Source organism: Pleurodeles waltl, chromosome 6 (genome assembly GCF_031143425.1).
Source record: "Pleurodeles waltl isolate 20211129_DDA chromosome 6, aPleWal1.hap1.20221129, whole genome shotgun sequence".
NCBI classification, from domain to species: domain Eukaryota; kingdom Metazoa; phylum Chordata; class Amphibia; order Caudata; family Salamandridae; genus Pleurodeles; species Pleurodeles waltl.
In genome coordinates this window covers 853,200,092-853,222,203 of record NC_090445.1, presented here as the reverse complement: position 1 = coordinate 853,222,203, position 22,112 = coordinate 853,200,092, and the positions used below count along the sequence as shown (strand labels likewise).

The window sequence follows — 22,112 nt, the reverse complement described above, 5'->3', positions numbered from 1 at the left end:
TAACAGTTGTGATATTTGAACTTGTTAATACTATAGTACTCATTTTAGGGTATTTCTAGGTGCTTTACCAGTGCTTGCCATCAGCTACCTTTCCTATTTCTTCACTAGTATACTGCCTCCAACTTTCTCCCACTTTTGCCCTTGTCAATTCCTGTAGGATTTTTATTTTTTTGAATATCTTTATTTTTCAGTTTTATCATGAACATTACAGCAGTATTGAGTTTTGAGAATCGGCAATCAGGTAAGCAATAGTGGTTCAGGTAAACATAGCAAGGATCCATCAATCCTGACAGAGTATTCTCTCTCGCAGACCCTTGTACATAATCATTCAAATGCATATAACCAAGCCACACAATGCAATGTCACCCTCTCGAGAATTTACCTCCCAGTCACTGCTTCTTCAACACTCTCCCCAGCCTCAGCACCCTCGCTGTCTGAAGATGCCAATTCCATCTCCAGATCTAGAAAAATGTCACATAATTCCTTCCATTCATTTATGTCCTCTGTCACTTTGTCATCTTGTCGGTTTAGTCTCGTGTGATTCCTCAGCTACTGACAGTCCTCTGTTTCGCCACTAGCACCCAGGTAAAAGAAATCTGCAACTCCCTGCAGTGCCAAGCTAAGTGTAAGAAGTTCCCCCCCCCCCCTGCACTGCCGCACCCGGGGCAAGCATCGGAACGAAGGGAGGATAATCAATGTAAGCCTTTTGTCGTTATATATGTCCTGTGGCGAAAATTATAATGCACCAATTTAAATCGGGCATTGCAGGAGACTGTACGGTGAGGTTTTAAACTCATGCCCAGCCCACTTCAATAAGTGGGGAGTCTAAATCCACACCCCAGGCCGTGTGAGCCAGCGAAGGAGGCCTTTCGGCATCAGAACTCAGAGCTTTCTATAGTAGGGAAATCAGATGCCTGCCCATGCCACAACTTAAGAGTAGCCCGAGAGTGAGTGATGTCTTATGGTCAGCCAGATAAGTACTCCAAGCTTCCCTGGCTAGTTCCGACAGACTTGTGTGTTGCAGGAAATGGCCTGGTCCAAGGGAGAAGGCATCCAGGGCCTCCTCAAATGTAAGGGAAGTTTCACCTGGGTATCAGACCCCGAGAGTTCACAGCTCCCTTCTCACCACTGATGAAAGGACGTATTGTTCACCATGCGCCTACGTTCAATATACTGAGCAGGAGTTCTCGATGGAAGGGGGCTAATTTCAGAACAGTCCTATTGAATCTGTGCCAAATGATCGCAGTCTATCTGACTACATGTGGGTCGTCGGGTGTGAGACCTTTGCTCTCCATCAGAAGTTTGGGCAAGCGGTCAGCGTCCATTGTGCCGACCAGTAGGTGCTTTTCCCAATTGTCAACTGGGTCCAGCCATCGAGCCACATGCTGCAGGGTAGCCGTTAGATAGTGCGGATCCAACCATGGCTCTTCCAATGCCCCCTCCTCATACTGTCTCCTCAGAGTCGACAGTGCAACTCTGCTGTGTCTACCTGCCCACAAGAGAGAGATAAAGATAGAGTCCATCTGCTGGATAATCCTGCCTGGTATATTAATCAAGGAGTTCTGTACCAAGTACAGGCACCTTGGGACCAAGACCATTTTGGCAATGGCTAAGCAACCCATCAAAGAGAGAGGTAAGGTGTTCCCGAAAATGACTGATTTCTGTAACCCCCTCGATGACCCTCCCCAAGTTAAGTCTAAGCTGAAGTTCTATGTGTGCGCCGCACTGAAAATAGGACATCTCCAATCGCAGGTCCACGTCTGGTAATTTCTCAATCAGTGTGAACCTTAGCGGGCAAGGGGAAACACCAAATACTTGGCCCTATTGAGCCGTAATCCACAGATGTTCCAGAATCCCCCCAAAAATGCAGTAGTGCAGGTATGGCCTCATGGGGGAAAGTCAAATAGAACAGAGCGTCATCCACATATAACTAAATGATGTAACCATTGTCTCCTGTTCGGATCCCTCGTTCCTGCAGCTTTTTGCTCACAAATCGATGAAGGTTCTATTACCAGTATGAACAGGAGTGGGGAGAGTGGGCATCCCTGACGTGTTCCCCTACCAGGTGTCCCCGGTTCTAAACAATATCGCCCTACCCTCACCTTAGCCCCAGTTTCAATGTACCGAACCATAAAACAGAGGTCCAAAACCCATGACACACAGGAGTTGTAGGAGACACTTTTTTTTCTCCAGATCTATGGCTACTAGTGCCATTTCCTCCTGCCAGTGAGAGACTTCATGGAGTCCCGGTATCAATCCACATTGATCTTCATGCACAAGGCTGAACATATATGTTGATAAATGTGTGGAGAGCGCTTTACAAAGGATTTTCATCTCAGAGTTTATCGCCGTAAGAGGCCTCTAGGCTTATGGGTTGGCTTCATCCCCACCTGATTTAAGAAGCATCATAGACTGAGGGCAGCATACACAATTCACGGGCCTCTAAAAGGACCTCCAAAAGTCTTTGCGTCAGGGACTCTGAAAAAGTTTTTTTTAGAGCTCGGGTGGGAAGCCATTACTCCCAGGGACCTTTGACCGCGAGAGCGCCTGTAATTCTGTCCTGAGTTCCTCCAGAGTCGTCAGTGCTTCTCAATGACCGCTGGGTCCAGTCTCAGGAGTTCCTCGTCAGCAAAGAAGAGGCATATCGTTGTGCGACAATACTCTGATCTGCTGCATAAACCTGTTGAAGGTGTTGCTGAAACATTTTTATTATGCCAGTCATAGACGTGACCTTCATACCTCCCTCAGCGTTCAAGTGAGTGACATATGGCAGGGCTTGCTTCCTGTGTAGTATCTAGGATGAAAGCTTGCCGGACTTACCTCCCTCTCTGTGGAGTTTCTGATGATACTGACGCAGTCAGATGTCTCCCAACCGTCAACGGCTCAGGACCTCACGTTTCTGTAAGTCTGGGACGTCTGGAAAAGACCCCTGTATTGTAGTCAATTCGGACTCCCCTCTACGTATGTCCACCTGAAGCCGACGGCATACCCGCTTGTGAGGCCAAGACAGGTACCCCTTAAAACAGCTTCCCAGTCTATTGACCTGTGCTTGGTAGATTCCCAGTTCGTGTCCAGGTACACAGTGAGGGCTTTCCCCAAGGTCTCACGTCCCTCTGTGTCTTCAAGGATATCAGTCGGCAACCGCCAGGGTCTCCCCATCCGGGAGTTATCCCCCAAACCGGACTGCAGCCCCCAGGGGAATGATCTGAAAGAAACTAAGCTAAGTGTGTGACCTCTACGTCCTCAAGTCGGGGAGACTCCCCCACCAGCACCCTGTGCAGCTGACTGTGTGTGTTGTTCATTAAGGAGTGGCATGTGGACGTTTGTTATGTAGGATGTGACAGTCTCCACACATCGTGTAATCGTAAATTCTGCATCACCTCAAGGAGGGCTTTGGTCATGTGAGGTTTAGTCCCCCCCCCCCCCCCTCCTCTCAGTGGTACTCTGTCCATGTGAGGGTCCAAGATACAGTTAGTCACCCAACCAACTCAGGGGTGAGTCTTAGGCGTGTGTCATCAAATCTTGCATCGGAAAAAATAATCCTGCATCATCTTTATTGGGTGCGTAGGAGTTTAGTATTGTCACCTTCCTGTCATCCAAGGTACCCTGTAAGATGACATATTGGCCATTTGCGTCAGCCTCCACATAACTGAGGGAAAACTAGACACCAAAATTAAAGTACCTTGAGCATACGTCGTGTATGAGGAGTGAAAAACCTGTCCCCTCCATTTCCTAGCTAGTTTTAGGGCCCCACATCATCCAGTTGTGTGTTTCTTGGAAGCAGGCATGTCAACATTATGCTGTTTCAGAAGGGAAAGAACTCTACAACTTTTAATATAGGTACCCAGTCCTCGGACATTCCAGGTGAGTACCTGATAGTCACCCGTGTCTTCTATGGAGTATAATTTGACAGAAGTCCCCTCCCCACCACGCCATCCCTGAACCCACGCTCTGCTGTAGAAACTTTAACAGAACAAAAACCATCCAGACATGAACATCCCACCCCTCCCTCCACCCACAGGCAAACACAGATCAACAAAGTGTCCATTGATGCCCATTCCAAGCTTGTGACAGGACGACCATAGCTACCTCAACGTCCCAACGGGGACCAGTCAATACAAACAGGGAACAGACCCGCCAGCCAGGGCAGTACAGCTTTATACCCACTAATGACTGCAAAACAAATGAGTAATCCATGTACTTAAGACATATGTAATACTTTTATGCAAGTATGAGCATCCCCGCTGGTTGTCGCCCTTCATACCAGATGTGCTCTTGCGGATGCCCCCCCTCACATGTGCCCTGCATTCAGCACACACTGATCCAAAATGCCACATCTCATCTGAAGACCCATGCATCTCTACATCCGTGTCCCCCTTCAAGGGTTCCACCCACCGTGGCATAAACAGTAAAGCAATACATTTGTGTGTCACCCCTGGCCTTTTTTGCACACCCATCCGCCAAAGTGTCCGGTGTCATGTCCGTCATGGGGCTTGGGGGCTTGGAGTCTCAGAAAGGGTGTACCCCTGAGACACCTGAGTTTGGGGACAACCTCCCCAGCTGGCAGGGCTATAAACTGCAGGTGCAGGGTGCGATCTTTTGAACGGGAGCCCAGGCAGGACAAACTTCAGTTGTCGCTTCCATTGCGGGGGCGGCAAGCACCCCTGTTTGGTTGCATTCCCACATTAGACACTTGCTGCCTCTAGATCTTGGGGCTTGAGGGTTCATCTCTGATTTCCAGACACTCCCATACATCCTCAGGGCTGTCAAAAATGTGGGCTTTGTCAGTTAAAATAAGTTTCAGGCAGGCCGCGTACAAGAGCATATATCTTAGATTCAGTGCTCCCCATTTCTGTTTGACAGTAAGGAAGGTTTTCAGCTGAGCCTGGACCTGCTTCGTATAGTCTTGGTGAATGATTGTTTTTCTACTTCCAAAGCGGGGTACCTCTATCTCACGTGCCGCTCTCAATATGCAGTCTCTGTCTCGATAGTTAAGGTCTTTAGCACTGACGGCCCTGGGAGTGGCCCCGGTCGAGGAGAATGCACCATGGCCCTATGCGCCCTTTCCACTACAAACAAGTTGGAGAGGTTCCACTGTTTCAATACAAATAAATTGCTCTGATCTCTCAGGGATGGCCAGAATCTGGATGATGTTGCTGTGTGTGCAGCATTCGGCATCCTCCGCTCGCCTGCCGAGTTCCGCCATCGTAGTTGGCATTTGAAGTTTCAGACACGCCACTTATAGTGTTGCAATGTTTTTTTCCACTGTTGTACCCTTATCTGTCACTTTACAAAGATCAGCTCGTAGGAGATTAACATCGATTGACACAGTCTCAATTTGGTGCTCTAGGGCAGAGCTACAGCCTTGTATTGCAGCTAGCAATTCAGCCCTTGTCGGTTCTGCGTTGTCCTCCATGGCATCACCCCCTTCAGGCATGCTGGATTGCCTTGTCAACCTTTGAGTGGGCTGACAAGGTGTGGTATATTGTGTGAATGTGTTGGAGGCGTGCGCGCAAGATGATTTGTCCTTTCCCAGGATGGCCTGAGGTATGGTGCTGGTCCCAGTTACAGGGGGTCAGAGGTGCAGGCAATGAGATCTTTAGTAATGAAGCAGGTGTGAACTGCGTCAGTGAGATGACACCTCACAAGCGTGTGATCCATAACCCCAGTCCCAGGAACAGGGGGACATGAAGCACCCCAGGGAATTGTGCAGCAGCGCATGTGGCATGAAGCCCTCGTTGGTCCCCACTGTTGGCTAACTGGGGATGCACCCGGCACAATCCAGCCACCAAGCTGAAGAACACCTGCAGCCCAGCGTGCCTTTCCCGCAGCCCAAGTTGGGTGGAGCTGAGGAGCCTGTGTCCAAGGCCAGTGAGGATCGAGTGTCGTGGGGGGGTTGGGGGCTTGCAGTTATTTGGCAGGGCCGCCTGGCTGAGAATGCAGCAATTATCAACCCAGGATGCTGCCCCCATACGGCACAGGCAGCTCCTAGGTAGTCCTTGAAGACAGTTATGCCAGTGTGATGAGGTGCTCAAGTGTAGTGCACCTCAGCACCCACCCCCTGGGTGTTCTCCAAAATGGGCAGTGATTTGAGGGGAGGCGAGGTCACCGGTGGGCTGGGCACACTTACCTATAGCTGCCAGGCACCGTCCGATGTTCAAGCAGCGCTCTTCTTTACTGCTCTTGGAGCATGCAACAGCAGCAAAACAATGTCCAGATGGTATGTCTTTAGGGGTCAGGGGTTGCTCCTAGGTGCAGTATTCAGCAGGATCAGCGTTGGGTTAGGGGGATTTTGTGGACTGACTGGCTAGGAGCCGTAGGGTTCACATCCTGTCAGCCATTTTCCTAGGCCATGTCACTGCCTGTAGAAGTTGTATTGTAACTTTTAGTTAAATCTCTGACAGCTATTTTCAGTGTCCTATGTTCTTCCATGCACTTTCTTCTCCCAAGCGCTGAGACTCTTGAAACAAGGCTCCTGTCACATGCCGTACTGGCAGCCTATAGTATCTGCTCGGTGGACACAGATCACACATTGTCCATAAGATATGTCAACTGTAGTTTTTTGTTCCCTTCTGGCATTTTGTATAAGAAAGTATGCATGTACCAGAGGCACGGCTGGGGCACCGTGAAACCAAGCACCATCAGTAGTTGGGAGTGGGTTGCAGAAATGCCACTCTTGAAAATGGAGCACAAGGAAATAATTGACCACGTTGAAGTCAAGGTGGGAAAGCAGTCAACGCATGTACACATGCATTCTACACATAGATGTTCAGAAAAGGGGTTCCACCTACACATAACACAAATGTATAGTCATTGGCGGGGATGGGAGGGGTAGGAGCTTTAGCACGCTGTGAAGTTAATTGTCCTCAAACTAGTCTAACAGTAATTCACGGTCTTTAGAAAGGTCCACATTAGGCCTATCTGTCCTATCTAATACCAGATCTACAGTCACGTTCCAGTCACTCTCTATAATTATCCTAGCGCTGCCCAGCTCTGGGAAAATTGAAAGAGGACAGTTTTGGGGCATTTTAGGCATAGACTGAACCCACCGCCATCACCTTTCCCAGGACAGAGAGTTTTGCGATAAAGTAGCGTCTCTGTCACTCCACAAATTCTGGATAGTAACAGGTAGCGACTTCAGGAATGGTATCGCAGCCCTGCCCTTCTTGTAAGAGGCTGAGGTGAAAAGGTCAGTGGGCAGGTTCACTACAGTTAAATTCCCCATATCCCTTTTTAGGTCGAGCCTAGGCAGCGCTCATGCGCTGTCTGAGACATGCTATATTCAGTCTGTTTAGTTATGGCCTGTCCATTGCCTTTTAGTTCATCCCTTCCATTGTCCATCAAAAATGCTTGCTTGTCATTAGTTAATCGTTCCTCTTTGTCCCACCCTTATGTTTTTTGTTTACTTCCACAGGGCACAGCAATTTTTTTTTAAAAATGGTTTCCTGCTCGTGTCTTGTTTTGATGGTTTCTTGCTCATGTCTTGCTTACGCACTTAATCTTCCAGTGTGGTGCCATCCCATCCCATGCTTCTCATGCTGAACCCCTCCTACTCCATCCTGCTTTTACTATTTTTTCTCCGTAAATGCTTGTGTTTTTACAACCTTGCCCTTCTTTATCTTTTCTCTGTCAAGTTTGAATTGGTTATTTGTTTAGAAGTAGACTTGAGCCTCCATTTTCTGTTTTATTTCATCATTGTTTTGTTTTCTGTGACGTATTTGGGAATAATACCCACCTTTAAGAGACAAATGGTTATGCCCATTGGGAGTCATTCCACTCCCTTTGTGTTGAATATATATGATGTGTTAGATGCCCCGCTTTTAAGAGGTGTCTTAGTACACTACTCACTTAAAGTTGATACTGCTGGTCTCCTTTCATTTACGGTGGCTTTGGATAGTGTTCTATGTGGCAGGTCTTCTTTTAAAACATATGATGTGGATAATTGAAAACTATAAAACATATGAATTTCTCTCAGGTCGTAGAGCTCTTTCCCTTTAAGGAGAGTTGGTTCTCCTCCCCTTTTATGCGTGTATACATGCACTCCCCTTTAAGGAAGATTCTCTTCCTCTTTAAGGGATGTTTGTGTGACGTCAGCACGAGAATGTCAAGCCTAACCTGAGAGCCCAGAACCAGAGCAATGCTGTCTGATTGGCCCTTCAAACGGTGAGATGCTTTGGTTGGGTTTGGGTCCAGGACTGCTCTTCCTTCCTAGATAGCTGATCTTCCACATTATGTCAGCAGTCCCCAGCTCGCGTACTGCACTGTCTGCATAATCACCTGTGTTTCCTCCACATTATGGCAGTGATTTGTGTACAAAGTAGCTAGCATTATTTGGCTGGAGGTCTCTTGACCCTAATCTTTCTTGCTGTTTGGCATTGCTTGATCTTTACGGGTGCAACAAGGTCAGGACTGTTCTGGTGGGTGATTCCTTATCTGTCCGGCTGGTTCACAGAATGCCTCCTAACTTCCGTGTGTGTGCACAGCAGCGTCTTATTAGGCAGTCTCTCGCTTTTATCTACAAAGCAATTGATGAGTATCCATCTGCACTAAAAGGCCATCCTTTTAACCCTTCCAGTTGTTAAGATTATGCACACTCCTTCTCCAACTGGGGAAACACCACTGGTGTGTAATTTAGGCCCTCATTGCAACCCTGGTGGTCGGTGATAAAGTGGTGGTAATACCGCCAACAGGCTGGCAGTAACTATCGCCAAATTATGACCATGGCGCTGCAAACTCAGATAGACAGCCACTTTACCACACCAACCGCCAGGGTGGAAACAGCCACCGCGGTGGTAGCCACCTACAGTCAGGCGGAAGTCAATGTTCCACCCACAATATTAAGAGACACGAATCTGCCACCTTTTCCGGGGCGGTACCAACGATATCAAAAGCCTGGCGGAAACAGAACACAGAAGGAAAGGACTCACCTTTGGAGACACAGGGAACAACCACGCCGCCATGGAGCTTGAACTTCAGATCTTCCCAATGATTTTCTGCATACTGCTCCACCACGAACACCAAAGATGGCGAAGACGACCACGGTGAGTACAGCCGCCTAGCACACAGGGGAGGGATGGAGGAAAAAGAGAGTAACACACACATGCACAACACACCCCCCCAATACCATACGCACAATCAGATGCAGTAATAAAACATATTTACCCCGTACCCCTCCGGAATAATGCAGGGACAACAGGAATTGATGAAAGTGAGTGTAGTATTATAAATACAGTAGTAACACGAAAATTCAGTCTAATGGTATATACATATGTACAGTTCAAGGGACACTCCCCAGTCCTCAATGTGCGTGGGCCACAGGCCAAAATCCAAGGCCCTACTTGTCACCTGCACCAACAGGGAGAGAACACTGCAGGGGCATCAGTTGAAAAATAGGCAGGCACCTCAGGGGGACGGGGAACGGGGGGCACCTCAGCCGGCAGATAGAACAACACCACTGGTTCTGGAGGGGGCACCATGCCCTGTGCTTAGTCCTGCGGGTCCAAGGCCACAGTCTCTCAAGTGGGTGACTTGCCCACTGGCTCTGGAGGGGGCAACATGCCTGTGCTTGGTCCTGGGGAGTGCAAGGCAACAGTCTCGCAAGTGAGTGACTTGCCCACATGCTCTGGAGGGGACATCACGCCCTGTGATTCTGATCCTGAGGAGTATGGGGTTGAGTGGGTGTCATACCCACTGGTTCTGGAGGGAGCATTGTGTCCTGTGCTTCTGATCCTGGGGAGTGCGAGTTCACAGTCTCTCAGCTGGGTGTCATTCCCACAGGATTTGCAGGGGGCAGTCCGCACAGCAGCCCATGGAGGCAGGACTACAGACCGTCCGCCAACGGTGACGGCTGCTCAGTGGTGGTGGTGGTGGTGCTGCTGATGCTGGGGCTGGTGGGGAGAGGCTCCAGCCCATCCCCTGCAACCTTGGACGGCTGCCCACTGCTGGTGGTGGTGGTGGTGCTGCTGCTGTTGGTGGGGGGAGGCTCCAGCCCATCCCCTGCAGCCTTGGACGTCTGCCCACTGCTGGTGATGCTGCTGGTTGGGGGGCCTCCAGCCCATCCCCCGCTGCCTCGGGCGGCTGCAGAACTATGGTTGGTGGTTGGGGCTCCGACTGAGCCCCTCCACCAGGCCCCTTGTCCTTTCTGCCTGCTGGTGCAGGCCCCTTGTCCTTCCTGGCAGCAGCTGGAAATGGCTCCTTGACGTTCCGGACATCACTTGGGGCAGGCCCCCTTTCCTTGAGGCTGCCTGGTGCACTGGATCCTTTCCCACCATAAGTGGGTGTGGAGACTACTGGGCCCGGGGACTGGGTGGCTGAGGTGCTTGCCTGGCCAGACATGAAGGACGGGGGGGGTAGGCAAGAGGTCAATGGGGGAGAGGAAAAGCTTCTTAGGGACATTGTGGCAGGAAGAGGGAGAAGGTTTGGGATGTGTCTGTCTAGTGCGTTTGGGTGCAGGTGCATGGGCTGGATGCTGCTGCGAGGTGGATGGCTGTTGGGTGTCTGAGTGCTTGCGTTTGTGTACCTTGGGAGGGGGAGGGACAGACACAGTGGGAGAGGACACAGGGGACGTGTGCACGGCTGTTGTGGTGGTGTCTGCCAGTGAGGTGTGTGTTCTGCTAGGTGTGGTGGTGATGCTGGTAGTGGATGATGGTGTAGTGCATGCAGGTGTGAGTGTAGATGCAACTGGGAGGGAGGGGTAGGAGGAGGAGGAAGAAGAGGAGGAGGAGCGGGAGGCAGTGGTTGTTGGCATGTCTGCATCTGGATGGTGTTTGTGTGAGTGCCTGTGGGATGATTTGTGGTGCTTGTGTTTGCCTGTGGCACTCTTGTGTCTTTTGTGCATGCTCGTCTGCCTGTGTGCTTGGGATAGGTTGGGGGTTGAGGGGAATGGGATTGGGAAGAGGACGTTTAAGGGGGAAGGGTGGAAAGAGGGACATTGGCCTCCTCTGTGATGGCAGCCAGAGCCTGGATTGATCTCTGTTGGGCCACCAAGCCAGTGTGAATGCCCTCCAGGAATGTCCGCCACCACCAGGGAGCTTCTATCAGAGGAGGTATCTGTGTCTGAACTGTCCCCTTCTGTCTCCACTGTGTTGCTTCCCTCGCCCTCCGTCCCACGGGTGCCCTCAGCGTCAGTGGACTCTGCCTCCCAAGGTCCTGTGGGATGCAGCTCCCTCCGTCGCCGGTGCCTCTGCTCCTCCGCCAGATGATGATAATGCACATAAGGACAGGGTGACAAAACAAAAAGGGGGGGAAGAGACAAAGGATACACTTGGTCAGTGGCTGCACCAACACCACCGTTGGCGTACACATCACAGTCACACACAATTGAACAGCCTTATACACTTTACAATGCACTCCCAGTAATAATGCTAGCCACCAGGGCATGGGGAGGGGCACATACCACCAACTGCAGCACACATGGGACCCACACAGCCCTGACCAGTAGTTGATGCCTACAAGCTAGGTAGCAGGATTATCACTTCAGAACCCTGCCCAACATGGGACCTACGCTGCGATGTCAGGCGTGGCCTAGGGGCAACCATTGACACACATCCTGGCACTGATAAGGGTCTCCCCCTCCCCAGAATCCACCACCCCTCCACCTCCCTCTCCCGACCCCCTCACACATTTACACACACAAACATACATACACACCCATACACAAATGTATACACACATTCACCCACACATTCATACATTCAGACACACTCACAGCAACACTCATGAACATAAATCCAGGCACACACGCAATCTCACGACAACATGTATGTACATTCACACCCACTCATGCACACATGCATTATGCATGCATTCACACACGGTAACACCCCCCCCACCCACCCACGCACACAACACCCCCACCCCCCTCACCTGTCGTAGAACCCGACTGACCTGCTTGCAGGGGGTCCTCCGGCAAGAGACGGGATGCAGCGCTGCTGCCAGCAGCAGCGTACACCAGCAAAACACCTCCAGGCCATATCAGCGCAACCTTACTGCCGTCCGCTGCCATGACCTTTGATGGAATTCCGCCAGCCTTCTGGCGGTATTCCGTCTACGGTCATAATGCCATGGACGGTCAGTAGCCACGACAACGGTATGTTGGCGGCCGTGTGCGGTAGGCGGCATCTGCAGCCAATGTCATAATGAGGACCAGTGTTACTTCATATTTCATTGTCATTTTATGGTTTGTCTTTGTCACTGGCATGCTGTTATTTCCCACGTCTATGCCCACTCACTGCACCCTTTGGCAACTCATTTTGCAGATGTTGGTGCCCCACTATCGCTCCTGGTGTGACCACTGCAGCCACCTACAGGTCTTTCCTATTTGAAAATTACCGTACAGTTTAATTGTAAGGTTTCAACCTGGTTAAACGAATACATACTAAAATAAGTTGTACATACTAAATACTTGTAATTTTTCAAAGGGTGTTTATTTAGGTGCTAAGAAGTAGAGAGGGGCAAGTGCAATAGGCAGGGGTGATGATGGAGGAAAGTCTAGGGTATTGTTCCAGTCTATTGGTAGCACAGGTGTATTGTCCAAGGGACATAGGAAGGGGAGCAATGGCAATTCAAGGTGGACAGGGTGACAGAGTGGGACACAAGGGTGACAATCAGGAGAGTTTCATTTCCTGGCGGGTGTCTTGGCAATAGTCTCTGGCTTCAGCCTGGATCGCAGGGAACGTTTGTGAGGTGGTTCTTGTTCTGCAGCGAGGGGTGCTAGTGGTCTGTTAGTCCTGTGGCGGTGCCTCCTGTCCACTAGCGGCAGCGGAGGTGGAAGGCAGTTCAGATGTCTGGCTAGTGGCAGGGGCCCGCTGTTGTAAGACTGCCTCCCCCATAATGTTGGCCATGTCTTCCAGCACCCCTGCAATGGAGACCAGGGTGGTAATAATGGCCTGCAAGTCCTCCCTGATCCCCTGGTACTGTCCCTCCTGCAGCCACTTGTTCTCCTGCACGTTGGCCATGATCTGGCCCAGCGTATCCTGGGAATGTTGCTATGCTCCCAGGATCTCGGTGAGTGCCTCCTGGAGAGTCGGTTCTCTGGGCCTGTCCTCGCCCTGGCGCACAGCACTCCCAATTTCCCTGTTGTCCTGTGCCTCTGTCCCCTGAACCGTGTGCCCACTGCCACTGACCCCAGTCCCTGATTGTCTTGGGTGCGAGATGTAGCACGGGATCCCTGTAGTGGTGGACACACTGCTGATTGACGTGTCCTAGGGACAGAGGTATGGGTACGCTGGGTGGGTGCTGAGGTGGTGTTTCCTTATGGGGGAGGCTCTGTGGATGTGTGTGACTGTGCCTGGATAACCGACTGTCCAGTGGTCCCTGAAGGGCCAGGTTGGTCATCCAGATCCAGGCGACCAGAGTTGCTGTCATCACTGTGGGCCTCTTTTGTTAGGGGACTGGATAGTGCTGGCACCTCTTTGCTGCTGACATTGGCTGGGGTACCTGTGGGGATGTAAATGCAGTGTTATTGTTTCTGTGTGTGACATATTGTGCATCAGTGGGTTGCCCACTTTGGTTGCATTTGCCCTGGCAACTTTCACTTGTGTAAGTTGGTAGGCTAGCTGATTCTCTCTAGTGTGGATGCTCTGGCGATAGATATTCATGTAGTTCTGTGAGTGGTGTCCATGCATTAGTATGGCATGCAGAGCTTGGCATTGGGATGAGTGAGATGTGATGGTGGGGGGTGTGTGAGGTGGTGGAGTGATGGGAGTGAGGGTGGGGGTATGTGTTGGCATGCAGGTAGGGGGGTGAAAGTACTATAGAGTTGACTTACCAGAGTCCAGTCCTCCTGCTACTACAGCCAGGCCCTCTGGATGCATGATTGCCAAGACTTGCTCCTCCCATGTTGTTAGTTATGGGGGAGGAGGTGGTGGTCCACGCAAGTTCTCTGTACAGCTAGTTGGTGTCTTGCTGCAATCCCTCATAATGTTGGCCATGTCTGCCAGCACACTTGCAATAGAGACCAGGGTGGTGTTAATGGCCTGCAAGTCCTCCCTGATGCCCTGGTACTGTCCCTCCTGCAGCCACCTGTTCTCCTGCACGTTGGCCAGGATTCTTGCTGCAATGGAACGTACCTTCCCCTGTAGATCGTTCCACCTCTTTCTGAGGTCATCCCTAGTTCTTGGGTGCTGTCCTACGGCGTTGACCCTGTCCATGATCCTCCGCCATAGCTCCATCTTCCTTGCAATGGACATCTGCTGCACCTGTGCTCCAAATAGATGTGGCTCTACCCTGATGATTTCCTCCCCCATGACCCTTAGCTCCTCCTCTGAGAATCGGGGGTGTCTTTGTGGGGCCGTGGGTGTTGTGTGGGTGAGGGTGTGTAGGGTGATGTGTTGGGGTGTGTGATGTGGGGTGCGTGAGTGGTGTGTAGGTGATGGTGGTGTTCTGGTCTTGTCTGTGGTCATGGTGCCTGTCTCATGCCAATGGTTTGTAGTCGTAAAGGGTTCTGGGTAATGTGGGTGTGTGTTTTATAGTGGTGTGGGTTTGGTGTGTGTATGGGTGTCAGGTGTGTGATGTTTGAATTGTCCAATGTGGTGGTGTTTTGTATGTATGTGTGTGTGTGTGTATTTTGAACGCGGCGGTGTGTATCGCCAATGGTTTACTGCTGTTGAATGTCCGTTGTGGTGATTCGTGGGTCATAATGTGATGGGCGTACATCTGCTGGCGTAACAGTGTGGGGTTCGATACTGCCAGTTTAACACTTACCTTTGGTGTTGCGGAATTGTTTCTGTGGCTGAATAGTGATGGATTGGTGTGTAGGTGTGTCAAAGGATGGTGAACGGATGTCCGCGGTGGTGGCTGTATGTTGGCGGCAGTAAGCATAGCGGTAAATGGGGTTTACCGCCAATGTCATAATGAGGGCCTTAGTGTTTTGTTACTGATGTTTTAGAGCCCAGATCAGTAGTTGACAGGTCCTGCTCGTGCACAGGTAAACTATTTTATTCTGCTTGAATTACACCCCTGTGTGCTGGACCATTATCTCTGTATCTAGCGCTTGTATACTGTAACATCTGTACTCAGTGGAGTGAAAGTGTTTGTATACTGTAACATCTGTACTCATTGGAGTGAAAGTATGAAAGGGTTGATGCTAAATCTGTAAAAGAAAGAGTGCCGGTGCATGGAGTGCTGCTCAGAAGCCTGCAGCATGAGCTATTAAACGTTGGTGCACCTCATGCCAAGGCAAATAACAGGAAATAATATAATTTTTTATTCTAAAACAGCCTTTGCAAGAACTGTTGGCTCCGCCGTCAGCTGGTGGGTGGTCATTACCTCTCTGAACACCTGCCTTACTTTGAGGTTTATAAGATTTCTTTGGAAAGAGCAGCCAATCCCTCTCTCTCCCTCAACCCCGTCCCATGCACTTTTCCCATCTCTCTTATGTGGTTGACTTCAGGTCTTTGAGCACAGTTTCTTTCCTATGCCTTTTCAAGGTTTCTGTCCCTCAATCCCATGCTGTCCTTCTCTTCTTGGGGTGTCTTCTGTGTACACAGGCACTCCCTCTTTATATGTCTGTCTGCTCTCCCCTTCTCTCTTTCTTGCACACTCTTTCTGCTCCTCTGTGTGGAGATCATTCCGCAATTCGTGAAGAAACGACTTATCGCTCTCTGTCTTCCTATCAATTATGTGCTGCTCATACCCCTATCTATCCACCATGCCACACAATTTCACTCCAAACCAAAACACATTGAGAAGAAATTGTCATTTGCAACGTCAATAGCTCAAACTCTGGCACGTGGAGACCTATTGCATTGCAAATGCTTGTTTAGTTTTGCAGCTTCAGGAGGAGAAAAGAATGCATTTTCCGCAGTTGCACAATGTAAGGTGACATTGTGGACTAGTATGATAGTACATTTTTATGTTTGATCTAGTGAGTAAGCCCACTTAAATTTAGGGATATGATGCAAAGGTCCCTTTGAGGAGTTCAGCCTATCTGCGTGCTCAGGGCTATGTGATCTTGTTGGGAGACATAAGCAGTGATAGGCATAGCTGAAGTTGTGCAGAGACATTGGGCAATAGTGATCAGAAAAATATCCAGCCATAGAGTCTCTGCTGCACATTAAACAAGAGCAGACCTGAAGATGTGTTTACAAAATAGAGGCAAACACCCAGCATCTGATGGATTAGAAAGAACACAAGGGGCACTGAACTCAGTCTTAAGGCACAGGAGGGGAAGAATCAGAGATAGGGAAGAAATAAGTATGGGATAAGTGCACTAAGTTTTTGAATATACATATATGTGATTATTCGGACAAAAGTGTGTTATGTCAAGAAGAAGAAAATAAAAATAACTTTGAGGCTCTGCCTTGAAAACTAGTTTTAGTCAGGCAAGCTAAATATCCAACTGCAGCCACCTCATCTCCCATCAGTTAATATTATAGGAGAAAACAATATTAGGTTTTCAAACATTGCAGGAGAGGAAGGCAACCCAGACATGAAAATGGCAGTCTGAAGCAGGTGTAAGGCGTCATCTTGTCAAGCATTGAGATATGTTTGAATCCATCTGGGGCTGGTAGGGTGCAGAAAGGAGGATCAGGCGGGGTGAATGAGGAGACTCCACTCCTCTGCTGTAAGATTTGCCAAGTGTTGTCAGAGAGAAACTGGCCATAGAAAGGGCAATTTGGGGACATTGGAGGCATGTTTGCACAGAGCTTTCATATGGTGGAAGCGGTGTGTTGAACATTTGGGGGGTGGGGGGGTGCAAATTAATATCCAGAATTATGACTGTCTGCTGTACTTTGCCTCCATATGGGCTCTTGAACTTTGGGATCACTCACACCATTGGGGCTTGTAGGGGGACCTGGATTTGTCCCTGGATTGGTCCCTGTCTCATTCCAGTGCCATCACTCCATAAGTATGATGTTCCTTAGCCTATCTTTTCATGCCGGATTCCAGCCAATCTGTTTCTGCCTCTGGTCTTATTATCCTCCTCTCGTCCAGCAACCCCCAAGAGGCAACTGGGCAGAGGAGACACTCCAGTGGTCACTATCCGTCATGTGCCCTTGTTCCCAGAGTCAAGGCTCTCTGGGAATTTCCTGCCATCCAGTGTGAAACTTTAAAGCTGGTTCAAGAAGTCCATATCTGATGATTGATTGTCAGAGATTGAGGGGGCGCACTGCCAACAACTTCTTCTCGATTGTTCTCTCTTAAGAGTAATCGTTTGATATATGATCATAAATAAAAGGTATATGACTGTGATGCTCTCTCTGGCATTTTGATGGCATAAGACACATACTAAGATGGGTCTTGAGGTGCCAGCTTTGGAAACTTGTCTTATTTGTAGTGTATCCTCTTTGAAACTCCAATGGAGGGGAAGAGATCGGTTCCAGCAAAGTATGGAGCCCGCAAATGTTTTGCAGGAGCTCCTGAAATCCAAATGTTGTTCTCTCTACTACTGTCCTCCTGATCTACTGTTCTCCAATAATGGAGCCACATCTCTTAACCCACACACACATGTCCTGTTGATATATCAATCTTTCCTATGATGTGACCAAGTGCCAGTCCATTGGCTTGAGTCTCTTCCAAAAGACAGAAATGTCTAGGTATGGTATGGATTTGATCTCTGCATTCATTTCTGCCATGTTCTCTTCCACAGCAGACATGGAGACCTTGATGGAAGGTTGCCATGAGATCAATTCCCTGTTGACATCAGCCATGGTAGAGGGTGCTCGTTTTATTTTGTTTTTGTCACTGCTTCCAATATAAGGCTCAATGAAAAGTAGTTGCCTCTGGATCTTGTGTCATGGCATGAAACGATGTGGTGTAGCTGCAACACTCAAGAGTCCTTCAAGACTTTGGGGAAAGTAGAGTTGATGCTGCACCAAGCTTTATCTCCCACTGTGTTTTCAATTCATAGTGTGAGAGCAAAGGTACAGCGTGGTTACACCTTACCCTGTCAGAGTACAGTAGGGGGTCTGTAGCTCTTCTTCTGGAAGCAAAGGAATAGGTAGGTGGTTACTTTATATGGCTTAATGTGCTAGATGGGGGGTTACCCCCATACACAAAAAGGCTCATCAGATGCCAGCAATCAGCTTCTAGGAGAGGCTCTTCCAGTGTGCTGCACATTACCTAGGCCTGGGATACCCATCCCCTTAAATATAGAATTATCTTGGTATGTAACAGGGTAACTCAGTAGGTTCCACAGAGAAACAGTGTTCTTTCTCAAACACTCAGAGCCAAAATTAAAGGAAATGGGATCTCCTTTTAAGTATCAGGTTCCTGAACAAAGTCCTGCAAGCCCTGTATTGCACCTCCTTTATTCTGTATCCAGCTCCACATTGGCGGTGGTTGTCAGACTGCTACTCAGGGATCAGTGCCTCAGTTTTGTGCAGGCTGCAGATCGTGGTCCTTTTTGTTGAAATCCTCACTGTGCGAAGCAGTAAAGCCACAGTTACAAATGCGCTCAAGGGACCCTGAGTCTCTGTTGCAGCATCTCTACAGAGCCTAGAGTGTGCTTCAGGTCCCACCCAAATGGTTGCTGGTTGAACTAATATGAGTTCTGCACCAGTGTATCTATGCAGTTCACCCATACTCCAGCACTAAGCCTATGTACAGTGCACCTGGTTGTTGTGGAGGGTAAAAATGGATTGCCCTATCCTGAGCGATGGCAGTGGGTCGACGATAGACAGATAAGAAACTTGTTAGCTGCGTCACAGGGACAACTCAGTAATCAAACTCTCCCTCATCTGACACATTTTCTCTTCCCTTCTGTTACTGCTGCATTGAAGAGGAATATAGTCACCAATGAAGCTGGGTAGAGGTGGATTTGGAGAGAGGCCAACTGGCAAGTTAATGGATGATGGCCATCTTTATCGCAACTATGCCCTGCCTCTATAATATTGGACTCTATATAGTACACATTCTGTCATTCGTATCACCATCAGCAGTCCTGTGATTATCCCTGTGAATTAGAGAGTTAGCATAGATACTGAAGTCTGTTTCGACTTTGATGATGAACGAATGGTATTGCATTTTTGGGCATTATCTCATCTGCACATTGAATTTGGCCCTTAGGGGTGAAAGAACAAACAACTAAATTTGTTTAAGCTAATTTTAAGCTTCATTTATGAAAGATACAAATACATTCCAAGACATAGAAGCAGATAAATCGATAAAACTTTCAATTGCTAATGAACAACCAATAGTTACATACTATTTTTTTTTTCTTTCTAGTGATGCATTTGGTACTTTTTGATCATTTGTTTGACGCCTGTTAAAAACTCTTTCTCATCCTCCCTGACTCACCTCTCGCCATAATATTAAGTGTGTGTAAATGATGTATCTGTAGCTCAGTGCTCAGGGTTGGAAGGAAAGGCAGAAGCTAAGAAAAGCTGTATGCCACTATGAGATTATTATTTCTTTTCCCTTAATTTTGAACAACATTGCTGGCTTTGTGTTCTATTTTTTTTTTTTTGGTAGAATTGATGGGAGTGTTCGTGTGTGTGTGTGTGTGTGTGTGTACTATACGCAATAGATGTTGCTCTTGCTGTTGCATATGTTTATAAGTAATACCTGTGGTTGGCAGCCTACTGTTCTTGTACAATGGTTTAGGAAATCATATCATTCAAAGTGTTAGTTATGATGTGCCGGCTGGGAACAATTGTGTCAATATTTACTTCTCAACCAACACGTCCTCAGTGTTTTGCCTCCTTCTGCTGTCTAATACCTTTATTCTACTTGTTAGATCTGATGGTGGAATTCATTGTAACACACATGATGAAAGAGTTCCCAATGGACCTATACATGTAAGTGCAGTAAAAACATATTCATATTATTTTACAAATGTGAAAATTAACATCTCAGTATTGTAGAGTGTATGGCGCATAGAGGTGTTGATTTCTATGATGTGATAAAACCAAGAGTTAAATATTGTGCTGTAATAGAATCATTGTAACATTTCTAACATAAACCTGAGTGTGTACAAAATATAGCAAGCATGTAATCTTCTAAAAATGGGAGCCAGAGTTGCATGGAATAGATAAGAACATGAGACATGTGAAGGATGGTTATTTTGTGTAACTAATGTTTTCACAATATGGTAATTTAGTTTGTTAATCAATTATTAACAAGTTTACAAATTGATGCCTGTGATATACATCGTTTTAATTCATGATGATAATATTGCCTTTTATAAATTTAGTGGTAAATCCTGAGTATGGTAACGTATGGGACCCAAATGTGCAACCAGAGTTTGTCATAGATCACTGGTGTCAGGGTTGTATTGAGATAAGTAGAATCCCACTTGCCCTCATCTTCAATTGATTCAAATTACCCATGATTTTAAAGCTAATATCATACTACTTAAACATGTCACTATTTCGAATCGTTATACTAGAATAAGAAGAATTAAACAGACCAAACAGAAATCTGTTATTGCTCACTCCACCAGACAATTTCTGAAAGTAAAAAAAAAAAAAAAAAAAAAACAGTTTCAGACTTTATCCCACAAGTCCAGTTTCTCAGCTACCTGAAATGGAAACATGCACCGCGACAGATGCTGATGAGAATTAAAAGAGAAAAAAAGAAAAAACAGCAACACATTGTCAGTGCAGTAGTAGGTCATGTGTTAACATCAATTAAAACTGTTGCCAGAAAAATCAGTAAAATGTACCTGCAGGACATCTGTCAAAAGGCCCATAGCTAGAAACAAAGGAAGGCCTGCCCTACTTGGGGGGAAGGGAGTGGCTTCATTATCCTTTTTTCCTGCTTGCATGGTGGTCGCACCAGAAAAACAGCCAGTCATGTCCTCAGTGCTCTGAAAGAAAACTCTGAGCATGTCACAGGCATTGAGATTTTTGTTTTTCAGAAAATAATCATGGATTTGGTTCCGAAAATGTTTTTAAAAATGGCAATGAGGCTACCATGTTAGGATAGACTTGCGTTTTTGCTGAGCATGCTTCTACCTTGTTGGCAGAACCACTTTTGATAAAAGGCCTCCACTACTAATATGAGTAGGAACTCTAAATTTGATGGGGTGGTCACTGTAGGGCTGGTGGAGGTGGGAACTCTTCTGAACCATAGGGTTAGAACTCTGCTAACCTCCCCCTAAATGAGCCCCGTAGTTTAAATTTTAGCACTTTATTCATTCTCAATGTAATGTTGAACATATTGGTGATTTTGTATGTTAGGAGCAGTATCCCATTCTTTAACAGAAATTGATTGATCTTAAAGAGTCACTCCTCTTTAAGATAGCCTATTCCTAGGACCCAGTTCCAAAGCACGGCGAGACAAAAAATTGGGTCTATTCCTGCTTTCTGAAGCATTATTTACAACTCCCTTCAGTGTGTTGTGAATTACTCTCTCCTCTCGGCGAGACTGCTGGATTAGGGATGGCAACCCTTTTGTTCGTAGGTGACTGAGTCACTCCTATGCTTGTTAGAAGCTGTTGGCCCAAACCTCCTGGCTTTCTAGCAGTACCTCACTTAAACCCTAAGTAGTAAAGGAGATTTCTGGTAGCCTAGTGCATGGACTCTGGAGACCTGTCAGGGAAGTCGTGGTGTGTCACAAATCTTACCCCTTTTCTCTTGTTACAAATGTCTCTTACACACATACAGACAATGAAGAAGATGCAGCATAGTTCTCATTATACTTGAGAACAATAAAATGCATGTGCTGCAATGATTATGACAATGAGAAATAACAGAAGCAGAATGGTGAGGATAAAAGTGGTAAATATGAACCCCCCCCCAACATATTGGAATTAACAAGAAATATGCAATTCCTAGTTATAAGGCCTAAACCATAGTCTGAAGAAGGAACTGGGTATGATAAGCCTAATCTGCCAGTGGATTGTCCATGAGAAATGTCCCCAACCCCATTACCTTGGGAGCAGTCAGCCCATTAGTCTCTAGATCAGGAATCATAGAGACGCAAGGTTGAGTTTTGCTGCAAAGTGGTGTGGAGTCTAGATGGTGTGTCCTGGTGGAACCCCCTCTAACGACCTTGGTCTTGTGAGGTGTTTTATAAGGCATATGTTATTTTTTGTGCGGGAATTCCGGCGCAAGTATGTACCTAAACATCAGATTGTGTGTGCAAACTTGTGTTGGCAATTGCATAACAGATACCTGACATGTTCGCAATCTGTTCTTGTCAACATCAAACAAAAGAAGCATGATGAC

General features: G+C 47.7%; 1 protein-coding gene across 3 annotated transcripts in view; it reads left to right on the top strand.

The window, feature by feature from the left end:
* ARMH3 (armadillo like helical domain containing 3) overlaps window positions 1-22,112 on the top strand; it is a 748,421-nt gene that overhangs the window by 419,118 nt on the left and 307,191 nt on the right. For all 3 annotated transcript variants that reach the window (XM_069239576.1, XM_069239578.1, XM_069239579.1), the window contains exon 19: window positions 19,679-19,739. In XM_069239576.1, the coding sequence (XP_069095677.1) occupies window positions 19,679-19,739 (61 nt within the window). The remainder of the gene's footprint in view (window positions 1-19,678; window positions 19,740-22,112) is intronic.